Source organism: Falco biarmicus, chromosome 10 (genome assembly GCF_023638135.1).
Source record: "Falco biarmicus isolate bFalBia1 chromosome 10, bFalBia1.pri, whole genome shotgun sequence".
Lineage (NCBI taxonomy): Eukaryota > Metazoa > Chordata > Aves > Falconiformes > Falconidae > Falco > Falco biarmicus.
The window spans coordinates 31,150,928-31,165,187 of record NC_079297.1 but is presented as its reverse complement, the minus strand read 5'-3'; the positions used below and the strand labels follow the sequence as shown (position 1 = coordinate 31,165,187).

The 14,260-nt window shown below is 38.9% G+C and overlaps 1 protein-coding gene across 7 annotated transcripts in view; it reads right to left on the bottom strand.

Annotated features, from left to right (window-relative positions):
• Positions 1-209: 209 nt before the first annotated feature.
• The window catches only part of INSC (INSC spindle orientation adaptor protein), a 138,376-nt gene continuing 124,325 nt past the window's right edge, over positions 210-14,260 (bottom strand). For all 7 annotated transcript variants that reach the window (XM_056354826.1, XM_056354825.1, XM_056354824.1 and 4 more), the window contains 4 exons: positions 6,573-6,639; positions 3,553-3,708; positions 2,816-2,892; positions 210-882 (listed from right to left, as the gene is read on the bottom strand). In XM_056354826.1, coding sequence (XP_056210801.1) covers positions 754-882; positions 2,816-2,892; positions 3,553-3,708; positions 6,573-6,639 — 429 coding nt within the window. In that variant the 3' untranslated portion in view covers positions 210-753. The remainder of the gene's footprint in view (positions 883-2,815; positions 2,893-3,552; positions 3,709-6,572; positions 6,640-14,260) is intronic.

Here is a 14,260-nt window from a genome sequence, read left to right as displayed (position 1 = left end):
AATCTTATGTGGATACCTTCACATTGATGATGTGTGTTTGATTGCATAAAGATGTTTCTAGAATACTCTCAATTTCTTTGTGAAATTTCAGTAAATGTAAATAAAAGAACTGTCTGCAAGTGTGTATCCTCTGATGGAGCACATCTTTATAGAGTATAAGAATGTCCTCTAACATGATTCCAAGCAAGTATTTGAAATTTAAAAAAAAAAAAATAAAAAATTCAGCTAATCACAGTCCTATATTTTCATAATTCTATTTAAAAAATAACAACAGTTAAGAACTGGACTCAGACTGTAACATCCTTTTCATTTCAAAGTAGTTAACTTCAGCTAAAAGATTAGTTTTCTTCTAGTGCAACAAATGCATGAGACTAAAGCATTTCTTAAAAAACCCTGCAAAATATTCTAACTGTAGAAAAATATCATTATAAGAAGCATTTAACATCGGAGCACCAAATTCTTGGCTTTGTTACCTTGACTCAACTATATTACACAAGGTAACATTTTGTTAGATTGCAGTGATAAGGTCTGTTGATATGTCTTGGCAGGAAAATAAAATATAAAATTACTTTTGCAAACCACTGAAACAAGTTCCCTCATTCTGTTTCTCTGCTCCTACAAACCACATGTTCATGGTTTTAAAATAAATAAGTCATAAATAACAATAGGACTAAAATGAAATAAAATTGTATATGTATTATCTTATTGTATATCTATCATCATGATTATTTTTCAAAGATTTTTGGCTCACATTTATACAAAGCTCTCTTCCATATTTGTGCATAGCAGAAAGGAATCCACAAGTCTGGGCTTTACTAGCTGCTGAAAATCTGAATCTTCAAGTCCATCAGGACTCATGACTGCTAGTCTCCGTAAGGCTGCCTAGAAAAAGAAAACACCACAACTGTAATACTGTTAAAGTTTGATGAAATCTTCATTGCAGGAATCCATTATAACAATCTCTAAACAATAGCCAAGGCTCAAATCTGAACCATGCAGGTCTATGGACATTTCTATCTGGCTAATATCTCATTACTGTCTTCAGCTATCTCAAGAATCTACCCTCAAATGCAGCTATTAAATGACCGTTCATTTTGGGCACATTACTCTCAGACCTGAGTGATAGTGTAGTGTTAACTGATCTGTTGCACATCTCACACTGTCTCTTTGTACCTCAACTCTCCTCTCAGCTTTTGCCTTATTTATGAGAACTGTAAGCCATCTGATTCAGAAAATATCTGCTTTTTTTTTATGCAATGCCAACAGCAGATATCTTTTTAGATACTAGCGTCGTAGAAAGAAACTATACATTTCAAACCATTTGGGAACAAATAAAACTGCCAGTTGTTCCGATTATGAGGCTGCACAATAAAAATTGCATTGATGTTACTATTATCTTCATAAACTCTTCCCTTCTGAGTTGTTACTTGTTTTTCTCACTGGAGGAAAATAAACAACAATTACATACCTTCTAGCAACCTGACACAACAGATGCAACTGGAAAACAGGCTGGCTTTCCTCAACAACAAAAATTGTCTTCTATTAGTAAGGTCTGATAGTTGTGATCAGCTTATCTCTGCGCTGTCAATGCAGCACTGAGACAAGAGTTAACTGCCTGCTTCAAAATGTACAAAAAGTAAACAGTCAAGCTAAAACTACAAAACACTACAAGTCCTCAGACTTTAGTGATGATACCTATCAGAGCCTGGAGCAGCTTCAGTCTCAGTGACAATATTTTTGCCGCATATTTACTAGAAAGTGTCATCAGGCAGTTACCAAAATATCAGGAGAAGCAGAATTGCTGAGATGGGCAGGCAGGTAACATATCTAGCAATAGGCATGAATTCAAGGAATGTGCAGCAACAACTTCAATGAGACAGGGAAAATCACAGTCTGGGTTGCTGCCATCACTGTGGCCTCTGCTCTAGCCATACAAGATTAACAAGCATTCTTGGTACATATGAAGAATAACCACACCATTTCTTATGCTTACATTCATACTCTTTTCACCCTGAATGAGTCCTGCTTAAACGAACAAAACCTCCTCATGTGCTGGTACAAAGCTAGCTGTTAATCAAAGCTGCAGTAACCAAGTTTTACATTTAAAATAACATTAATATTAAAAAGCATTGTCAAACAATATTCTTCAGTCTTCATTCATCAAACCTATCTCCTAACCCTAGATTACCCACGTCCTCAGAACACTTTGCTCTCAGAACGCTAGGTGAAATTACTCAACTCCAACAGCTGGCTGGGGCTCACATTCAATGCAGCGCAGGGCCAGCAGCTGGGAACTTTCTCCTAAGCAGAGAAAGTGTTAACCTTCTGTTGGCAGCTTCTTGGCTGGACACTATATTGTCTTGGAGGCTCAAATAGAAAAATATGTATTATAGTGAAAGCAAGAAAACACCTTTCTTCTCTTTGGCCACTTTACATAAATGTCTCCATACGTGTGTGTGTGTGTGTGTGTGCAGAAAAAGGGCTGCTACTCCTGTGATTCAAGGCTCGTTTCAACAAACAGAGCATCAGAGAATGGAATTTAAGAATTACTGAAACCTTAAATTATGAAGCATTCCAGTGAAATTTTTTAGTGCTCAATAATGTGGAGATGAAGCCAATTTTCCTTATGTGCTTAAATCTTCAATCAGAGGATAAATAATTGACACTGTATATGATTACGCTTAAGGGGAAAAGCAGGAGACCCTGGCATGAATTTAAAACATTCCTGCAATACTTAGGCATTTTGAAATCTAAAGGGCTGTTTTTTCCTGTATTTTTCAGGATAAGCATGAAAGAAAGATTAAAATGTACCTACCAGACATGCTACTAAAACAGAATCACTGTTATTTCTTTCAGTTGGTGATCTGCAAAGCTTAATTAGGCGAGGAATACCTGAGTACACAAAACAATATCAGGAAAAATAACTTAGAGAAACAATTTTGAGATTAGGTGGGTTTTCATATGTTTCATATTTATCTTCCTTAGTAGATATGATCTCTAATGCAAAGATGACACGCAAATACTTAAGGGATTGTCTATGGAATTATGCAGTTCTGAGGCATCATAATTAATAGTTGTAAAGTATAAACAAACAAATGCATTGTTTTTACCCACTATTGCTGTTTCAAAGTGGAAATTGTAATCTCCACTTCTTCCCTACCAATCTTCCCACACACCCTTAAAAAACTCCAGCCAAAAGAACATGTTCCTTCCTGTTAGATTCATCACATCTGAACCTGCAGGGGTCCAGGTTTTCTGTCCACTGACAGATCCTGCACAAGGGTTTAAATAAAGGAATGGAGGAAGCAGCACTCTCAGTTGGCATCGTCTGCAACAGCTATGTGTTGAGTGGATGCTGCACCTCAGGTTCCTCTGGGAAATGAGCCAGAGGTTCATCTAGCACAATCTCCTCAGTTACTCTCTGGACAGACTGTATAGGGAACCTTTTCCATAAAGTGTACCAAGTGAGGCTAAAAATTAAAAAATGCTTCTCCATGACTGGCAGTCGCTCCCTCTTCTTCATCTGCCATTAAGCTAGTGATAAATCCTTACAGCTGAGTTTTACAGCTGCATCTGCCACTTCAGGATCTCGGCTGAGTCGTGCCAGCGTAACTGCAGATTTCTGTTGGACTCGCTCACAAGCAGCAACTTCTGCTGAATTTCCTGAAGATGATCTTTCAAAGAGCATTTCCATTAAAAGCTGGACACCTAAAAGGATGTAAGAACCATTGTTATCCTCTCTCTGAACAAAAAATTCAGTCCAAAAAAGTAAAGGGAAAAAGCCAGCTACATAAATACAGACCAATCACTGCCCAAATAGGGCACAAAGAATGCATAAATGCAGACTGCAATTTGGTCATCAGCATTCAGGTATATGTGATCTTTGCATACCTTTGTCTTCACTAGGGTGCTACAGAATTTCTGGAAGTAGAACATGCACTAACCCTTCTCTCCTCCAACTTCTTGACTCCCCTACAAGTTGGTATTTTAGATTTCAGAAATTTATTTCTGTCAAACTAAATGCAATTCTTTATTTGCTTCTAAACTAACCTGAAGGTAAGCAGCTAAAAACCTGTAGTGATATATTTCATGCCTTTACATGAAGTTTTGCTTTGAATTAAAGGAAAGTAAAACTTTTTTTCTTTCAGTTTATGTATTTTTAAGCAAGCATTTAAAAGTTCCCATCTCAAACTCTTTAAAGGTATTTTAGAATAGGGAATCCTTTAATGAGGGAAATCAGGAAATTCTGCCTTTTAAAGTTTACTGTGTGAACTGACTTCACTTCAGAAGACTATGTAATCTGTGACAAAATGGTTTTATTAACTTATTGCCTGTAGGAGCTGATATTCTTATTGTAGCACCACAAAAACAGATGAGACTGTGCTGATTCCTATTTTCTATATTATTTTAAATGTAAGGACAATTATGTGCTATTAGACTCCATATGCTATTAGGCATTCAGATTATTTCAGGTAGCATCAGAGGATTTTAACTGGTAGAACGTTTGCATAAATAATTAAGAGAATTAGCATCAGAATCATGTTGCTAGGTCATAATCAATCGACATACAAAAAAGTCAAAGTTGAGAAGAAAATGCATCTAAACTTTCCAGGATTCAAAGACCCTTCTCAGTTTGTGAATCTGGCTTCTGACCAGCAGCTGATTACTACATTAGGCAGGCACATAAAAACTTTATACAGAAGGTGAGTGACAACCCTTCTCAAAAGCCTCGAGGCAAATGTGAACTTCCATTAGGGAGTGTATACACAAACTTTACTTCATCACACTGTGCTTGACAATCCACATGTAAATCTCCACCTACTGTAGTAATCTAGCATGAGTTAGAGTTGGCATAGCTGCTAGTATAAATTCATGAACTTCAGTCAAGTTTCTGCTGCAGCAGAAGTACATGAAATATGAACAAACACCTGTCCTGAAGAATAAAACTAGTTTTGGTGTGCGCAGTGAAACAGATAGCCAAACTACATAACCAATCTGTTAATGATGAGGAGTGCAAAAGTTTCCAGGGCATATCTGGATTGTGAGTGCTAACAGCAAATCAGAAAACAGCAGCATGAGTCAAACAGACAAATCACTGACAGGGTATTCCCTACCCAACCCTATAATTATAGACACCTAGGGTCCTGGGAAATGTCCTGGGAAATGTTTCTAGAAAAGACTCTGGGTAGGGAAGCCCCACATGCCTGCACTGAGAGTTCAAGGACCACCTCTGCAACCTCCAGGAGCACAGGGAGCTTGGACCAGGAGCATGGCAGAAACCACCATGTGGACCTGATCAACCTCCCTCTGGGACTGTCCCATCCCTCCCATGCAACAAGGAGATCCAGTAAGAAGCCACCATGCTAAAATGGCTTGCTACTACTAACCCCTCACTGAACTATCTTATGCATGGGACAGGAAAGTCTGGTAATTTGTAGAGTTGCATATATCTGATGAAACTGTTTCAGTATTCAGAACCATTCAACCTCCACATTATCATTTAGTCTCAAACTGAAACACCTATGCACTCTAGCAGGGACATCAAATACATACTACCTCTGTGCACACACAGATCACACCAAGCGAATTAGTTGTGCCTGATCCTTGCTAGTCATATTTGTGCGCACAGAGCTCAAATTTTCCACTGAAATGCAAAAAACATCTACATCCAAACCTACATAGGAATTGGCCAATTCTATTTCAAGACCTGCTTCTACGTAGATGCTTTCTAAACCCCTTCTCCCACCTACAATCAGCCATGTCTGAGATTCAAATGGATCTAAACTGAAACCGTTCCTATCCAAACCTTAATTTAAAAAGTGTGGAAAGGATATTCCTAGGACAGTAGGACAGAAAAAGCATGATATGTGAAGTTTTGCTGTAATTTAATATCTAAAAAAAAAAAAAAAAGCTGTCTTAATATATTTCTTGGCCATGAATTTGCTGGTATGTGTATTAATAAGGCAGTTACGCCTTCCTCTATCCTTATCCACAGAATTATTAACCTAACTTCTCAGACTTCTGTGGGCCTATAACACCTAAGGTTTTTTCAATGTAATGGATTTCTCAAAATATGACATTTAAAGAAGGGGGAAAACTGGCAACTTCTGTATAGTAATGAAAACGTAATGCTTCAAAATCTATCACACTTCTGAATGCCTGTGAAAAAAATGACACAAAATGCAGGTATGCATGGCTCAGTATCAGATTATTTCTTTTAATGCATAAGAATTGCTACCTTATACAATATGATTACTGGAATTACTATAATTACTGTTGTTGAAACACTTTGTACTACCTTGCTTTGTATCTATAAGTCACATACAGAGAGAAAATCAGCAGTATGGTTATACATGCAAAGTTTTCTAAAGAAGTGGTAATTTATTTCAGTTACATAGAACCATCCCAAGGACTCATTTTGTACCCTGTAGCAATATGCAACATCCAGCAGAGATAGGATGCAAAATGAGGTATTATTAATGAAGCCTTTCTCCCTTACCTTGTAAACCACTACTCTCCCATTTACCCACATTCTCCACAAATACAGAATACAATTTAGCTAAAATACATACCATTTCCTTGAATTATTTCTGAAGCACACTGGTCCAAGACAGACATGTTTGCCAATATTGTTACCACCTGTTATTAAAAAGAGAAGGAAATATGAAATATAGCCCTACAATTCAGTAATATTAAATAACACTGTGGTTTATAAAATTAGTATGGCAGAAATATGGCAAACCCAATAAAATTAAAAAGCATTCCTGTAGTTGAACAGTCTATTCCCACCTTTGTGATTTCTCAGGGGTCTTTATCTTACAGCTGCTAACTGAAATCCAAACAAGAAGAAAAGTAAAATTCTTTTTCTCACACTCCTATATTTATACATAAAAGCCTGTCATAGAGATAATACAGCAGATTTGTTCAGTAGTCAAATTGGTAGGAAGAGAAAAACTTAACAAAAAAGAGCCAACCAAAAAAACCCTGGAGTCCTACAAAGAATTCAGCCAGGAGCTGCCCACCTTCAGGAACCAGTCCTGTAGTCACATTCTAGCTCTGGCAGAGCTCACAGTGAAAGCTAAGAACCAGTATACAGCATACGTTCAGTAGTGGTAAGTCATTGCTACCTTTCTGCTTCAGGGTTCAGCTGAAATGTCAAGAAAACCGCACAAAAGATTTTGAGTTTTGAGCCTTGATTCAAGGAAGTATTTAAGGAATACTTTTCAGTTCTACTGAAGCCATAATTTGTGTGCATGTGAAAGCACTGTGCAAAAATGAGCTGGATTTAAAAATCTGTTTATACTTCCCCTGAGCTGAGGCCAAGATTAGGTTTTGTACCAATAGAAGCACATTTTGACATCCTAATTTACAGCATTTCTTATCCAAAATAGCACTAACTGTTTTAAAGATTAGGTGTAACTCAGCTTGCTTAAAGTGATGCAGCGAGCTGTTGACAAGAGACCTGATCATGTGGAGCTGTTGGCTTTCAATCACGTATTCCCCTCATTGATACCATATGCTTTCTCTCATACATCCTGCAAGATAACTCTTTTTTACTTTATCCTTCAAATAACTTCCTTCTGCATGCAAACACATCTCAATAATAACAATATATGTAAGAGACCAAAAAAGAAATGTTATAGATCATTAGAATACAAAATAAAAGAAGTATTCTTTCTTAAGAGGTTTAAATTTATTCTAGTTGAGAAAAACTGATAATCCTCAAAAATAACGATCAATTTGAGAACTGGTTATAAGCTTTTTAATGGTACAGTGTCAGTTCACAAACAAGCAAACTTCTTAGATGTAAGTAGGCGTGAGATCAAATCACCATTCTGATCTCACTTTGCCATTTTAATAACAAGGATGACTCATTTTTGATGCTGTGACATAAAGGTCTTCCACTTTGGAAGGTAGTGTTACAGTGTCATCTCTCTGAATAAATATACTTACTTAGGATGCAAATGAGTTGCTGAAACTCTATAGAGTGACAGGTAGAAATATGGTAACTTAGTATATGTCTATGTATTTATTCCATATTAATTATTAACTGTGTTTCAGGCAGAGTGTATATGTTTTCTCATTCTAAATTATATCCTGTTAATGAAAATTGCTTCCTCTATGCAGAATCTGCACCCCATGTGGCTCTCTAAGCCAGATGAAGAATTCAATTAACCACAATTTGAATACATGCCAATTATTCCACTGCCTCAAGTTATTTTGTCTAATAAGTATTTTCATACATAAAAATATTTTGTGTGTATCTTCTGACATTAAAAATTATTTGAGGTTATATGCATACTTCCTTCGTGTTGATTATGTGGCCCCCTATATTTTGCAATGTATTTATGAACTAGCCTAGTGGGTTTATATGTAAGCTTCCCCAGAGGGGTTTATAAAAGACCCTTGTCATCAATAACCACCAAGTTCTACCTGTATTATATTTTAAAATCTTAGTAGGACTTGAAAGAGAGTTAAACTATAGATTAGCTCACACCATATAGATAGATTTTTCTTCCCCCAAAAAAGTCACATTTTCCTGTGATATAAACAATGTAATGTGAAATACCATAACGTAAACTTTTCCAGTGGCATCTCTCCCACTGTAGATATATATATATATATTTTATTTTTTTTTTTTGTCTAATGATATAATGATACATCAGCTTACACTGCAGTCTTTATCTTCTCTTTTCCTATCATCTGGGTCCAGATTTCATAAAGCCCTAGACAGTCTCTCAGAAACAACTGTGAAGTCCCACTGAATCAGCAAACCATTTCAGATGTTATTGTGAGACATGGAGCACACAAACAGATATAGATAAAAGTGACTGCCTAAGCCTCATTTTCACCAGGAAAATAGACGAAAGTTACCAAAACTTCTTTCAGAATTGAAATCACAAAATCATAGAACGGTTTGAGTTGGAAGGGACCTGAAAGATCATCTCAGTTCCAACCCCTGCTGCCAGAGGCAGGGACATCTTCCACTAGACCAAGTTGCCCCCAGCCCTGTCCAGCCTGGCCTGGGACACTGCCAGGGATGGGGCACCCACAGCTGCTCTAGGCAGCCTGGGCCAGTGTCTCGCCACCCTCACAGTAAACGATATCTTTCTTATATCTACTCTAAGTCTGCCCTCTTTCAGTTTAAAGCCATTCCCCCTTGCCCTATTGCTGCACGCCCCTGTAAAAACTCTCTCTCCAGCTTTCTTGGAAGCCCCTTTAGGTGCTGGAAGGCTGCTGCAAGGTCTCCCCTGAGCCTTCTCTTCTCCAGGCTGAGCAACAACAATTCTCCAGCCTGTCTTCATATGAGAGGTGCTCCAGCCCTCTGGTCACCTTCACAGCCCTCCTCTGGACCTTGCACTTGGCCCTATTGAACTCCATGGGGTTTGCGCGGGCCCACCTCTCCAGCCTGTCAAGGTCCCTCTGGATGGCATTCCTTCCCTCCAGCATGTCAGCTCCACCACTCAGCTTGGTGTCATTGGCAAACTTACTGAGGAAGCACTCAATTCCAGTGTCCATGTTACCAACAAAGATGGTCAACAGCACTTGTCCCAATACCAACCCCTGCTGAATGCCACTCATCACTGGTCTTCACTTGGACATGGAGCCATTGACCACAACACTTTGAGGGCAACCAATCAGCCACCAAGCTGTCCATGTGTCAGATCCATATCTCTCCAATTTAGAAATAAGGATGACATGCCAGACAGTGTCAAATGCTTTGCACAAGTTCAGGTAGATGACAGCAGTTGCTCTTCCCTCATCCACCAATGCTGCAACCCCATCACAGAAGGCCACCAGATTTGTCAGGCACAATTTGCCCTTAATGAAGCCATGTTGGCTGTCACTAATCACCGCCTTATTTTTCACATGCCTTAGCATAGTCACTAGGAGAATCTGCTCCATGGTCTTGCCAGACACCAAGGTGAGACTGTCCTGTAGTTCCCCAGGTCTTCATTATTTCCCTTTTTAAAAATGGGGTTTATATTTACCCTTTTCCAGTCAGTAGGCTTCAATGGACTGCCACAACTTCTTAAATATGATGGATAGTGGCTTAGCCACTTCATTCACCAGTTCCCCTAGGACCCACGGATGCATCTCATCAGGTCCCATGGACCTGTGCACCTTCAGGTTCCTTAGATGCTTTCAAACCTGATCTTCTTCTACAGTGGGCAGTTCTTCATTCTCCCAGTCCCTGCCTTTGTCTTCTGTGACCTGGGTGGTGTGGTTGGAGCACTTGCCAGTGAAGACCGAGGCAAAAAAGTAATTGAATACCTCAGCCTTCTCCATATCCTGGGTAACCAGGTCTCCTGTTTCCTTCCAGAGAAGGTCTATGTTTTCCCTAGTCTTCCTTTTATCACCAACATACCTCTATAGAAGCTTTTCTTGTTGCCCTTGATTTCCCTGACCAGATTTAACTCTATCAGGGCTTCAGCTTTCCTAACCTGATCCCTGGCTGCTTGCACAATTTTTCTGTATGCCTTGCAGGCTACCTGCACTTGATTCCACTCTCTGTAGGCTTCCTTTTTGTATTTGAGTTTTTCCAGGAGCTGTGTTCATCCATGCAGGCCTCCTAGCATTTTTGCCTGACTTCCTTTTTGTTGGGATGCACTGCTCCTGAGCTTGGAGGAGATGATCCTTGAATATTAACTGGTTTTCCTAGGTGCCTCTTCCCTCCAGGGCTTTATCCCATGGTGCTCTATCCAGCAGATCCCTGAAGAGGTCAAAGTTTGCTCTCCTGGAGTCCAGGGTAGTGAGCTTGCTGTGTACCCACCTCACTACCCTAACAGTCTTGAACTCCACCATTTCACGGTTGCTGCAGCCAAGGCTGCCCTTGAGCCTCACATTCCCCACCAGCCCCTCCTGGCTGGTGAGAGCAAGGCCCTGTATAACACCTCTCCTTGTTGGCTCCTCTATCACTTGGAGAAGGAAGCTATCCCCAGCGCACTCCAGGAACCTCCTGGATTGCCTACGCCCTGCAACAATATGTTGTCCCTCCAACAGATATTGGGGTGGCTGAAGTACTCCATGAGAACCAGGGCTTGTGAACGTGAGGCTGCTCCTATATGTCTATAGAGGGCCTTATCCACTCAGTCTTCCTGGTCGGGCATCCTACAGCAGTCCCCACACCACTATAATGTCACCTGCTCCTGCCCTGCCTTTGATCCTGACCCATAAGCTCTTGGTCTGCTCCTCATCCATCCCCAGGAGGAGCCCCATGCACTTCAGCTGGTCATTGATGTAGAGGGTGACACCCTCTCAAATGCTTTAGTTAACAAAGAGATTAAACCTCAAGAGCACACAAAACACAGAAGGCTTCTTTGAGAACTTTGCCTTAGTGGAAAATTTAAATTGATCTGCAAGTGTTTCTCATTATCGTGAAACCAGCTACTCAGGAAGAAAGATGCAATAGGATTTGGAAAATGAAAGCACACGTTTTAGCCTGTTAAAAGTGGCAATATCTTCCACATCGGAAGGTCACTTACCTCACTTGGAGGAGGAGTAGGTGTCTACAGAGATGGAAGATGTGATGATAATATACCTTTATTGGTAATGAAGGCACACTGTTCAGTAAGCTTTTATTGACAGTCCCAACATAAATAGAAAGACACACACTCAAAATGAGAATTAGCAAGTAATTTAATTGAGTGGTAAAGTAGATCAATATAGAATCGCTAATTCTCTTACTTAATTACTCCTTTAAGGCTGATTCATCGCTAAGTAAAATTATTTTTTCTATATATTATAAGAGTATTTTGTAATCCATTCAAATAAATGACATGAAGATAAATCAGAGTCCGTCTGCAAAGTTCCAGATACCGTCTTCAGAAACAAAGGGGCATCTGACAACTAATCAGAAGCAAGATGGAGTCTTTGTTTCCGAATGTAAATTAAAAACATCTGAGCTTTATGATTCAAGATCAATCCACAGGGAGACAGCAAAAGAGTACATACAGAGGGGGTCAAGAACAGGCATTACATCAAGTCTAGGTAGAAAAATCTTTCAGGATACTATTTAGTGGGAGAAAAAAGCTTTGCTAAGAAATCTCTAGAAATTTTCTCTGAGACATTGTATTGCTTAAGATACAAAACTTAATTCTCATTGCTTCTGATAGCCATTTTTGTGGTTGGCAATTCAGTTTTCTTCCTGAAAACAAAGAAATAAATACACCTAGATAAGCAGATCAATAGGTCTTTCTGTCACCTGATTGGAAGAGGCAAACATCCCCATAAAATAGTAATAGTGGTTAAAGACAGGACCTGCTTGCCAAGTCTAGGTCTACTCTGAGATTCCATCAGGGAACTATAACCTTGGAATTCTGAGGCAGAGCAACAGAGACTAGAACTAAAGGAATCTTACCCTTTGGAATGAAGGATGTCTTTACTACATTTTTATTTACTTTACTTCACAGTGCTGACTAATCTAACTAGGGAATACACAGAACAACCAGATTCTCACTTTTTTGGTTTGGTTTTTTTTGTTGTTGTTGTTGTGAAGCAGCTCACAGGAAATGCATCGTGCACAGGTTACATGGTGAATGGGCATGTCCCATAAACTATGTCATATGACTCTAAAATGGTGATGGAACTAGACCTGTCTCTTCCCTCACATCTAAGGCCACAGTTTTCTGCCTTTCAGATGAAAATCCAGTGGAAAAAAATATAATCATCCCTCAAGACTTCCTTTATGGTATTAGAAAGCTTCTTTGATTTTGAAACTGACTCAACCAACTAAAGCCACCTAAGACGCACAACTTCGCCTAAGACAATGCACAGTTGTAGGAAACAGCTTTGTTTGCCTAGCTAGTCTAACTGGAATCAGGGTTTGAGTATGTGGGAAACAATTTTTACATTTAAGAGGAGGCAGAAATTGCAAAGAACCAGCTCGTCTGCCACTAAGTCAAGCAGAGTGGTCAGCAAGTAATTTCTGGTGCCTTCCTAGAAGGTAATAGTTTTCTAGTTGCAGAGGAAAAAGAAACAAGAAACTGTGATCCCTAGGAACACTATTTATGAGCTCACGTGCTCAGAACCGCGACTGAAATCACAACTTTCACCTAGGCAGGGATACTGTTTGGAAAAAAAAGATCAGTGGCAAACCTCAGAGGCTGTTTAAAATCTGCTATCTCATTTTCTGAAGGACTGAAGGCAAAAAGACAACAAATGCAGCAAAATGCATACATAACAGTCTCTGACTTACACCTTTATGATTGATACAACCTGCAGCAAAGTCTCTTGTTTATAGTTTCTGCAGTAAACAGCCTGGCACCAGCCTGATTGTCCTGTGAACGTGGCAGGCAAGGGCAGGAAATAAAAACTGCAATGAATTGTGCTGACATAGCATGTTTCCTCTAAAGAGACTTTACACCAAGTAAGTGAAATGTCTGCCCAACTTTACAGATGATGAAACAAAAATGCAGAGAAGTTAAACCACTTCTTCAAATTCAAAGCAGGAGCAATGTTAGGAATTGATCCCAGGAACGAAAACCTCACCACACTAAGCTAGCAAAAAATAGCAAAGTTCTTCAACTGAGCTGATATTTTACTCTTCCAATTGAACCTCTTGATTTTCAAGTTGGATCACATTGTTTTATCCTGCATCAAATCTAAATGTGAAAGGCAGAATTGTAACTAAGCAGGCATTTTGTATCAAAAAAAAATTAGTGTTTAAGAGGAAGAGTCTGTGTTGGACCCCTGAGATTTAACAATCCATAACATTGATCAAATATGCCAGTCAATACTGTTACTTATATTTTTATATTGTTCAAATGTATACACAAAGACAGAGATAACCAGTTAAAAAGAAAGAAAGGACATCAGGGAAGCGATTACAGTCTTAGCAGAAAACTAATTGGGATATCAATGATATAATAGCATGGTTAAAATTCAGATAGTCATGTGACTTTTGGTCTAATTTTAACTTTTTCATCTGTTACTGGCAGTCTTGTTTCTTGTTTTATTACTTAAGGTTTTTCAAATAATTATATAATATATCATCTCTTTTTTTAGCTATATTGGTTGAAAACATGCTTTCTCAGTGTGATCTAGTCAATACTGGAAAGGATCACACAATATTAGTGTACAGTTTACCAACCACAGTTCAAAACAGAACACTGAGAGGGAAGGCAATTCTAACCCCACGTCTAGTCATCATTATACTAACATCAGAGCTGGATATTAATGGAGACCTGTGCAAGAAAACTGTGCAGATACCATTTAATGACCTAGTTCTCCTTATGTAAAGGCTTTGTGTTGCATTTTT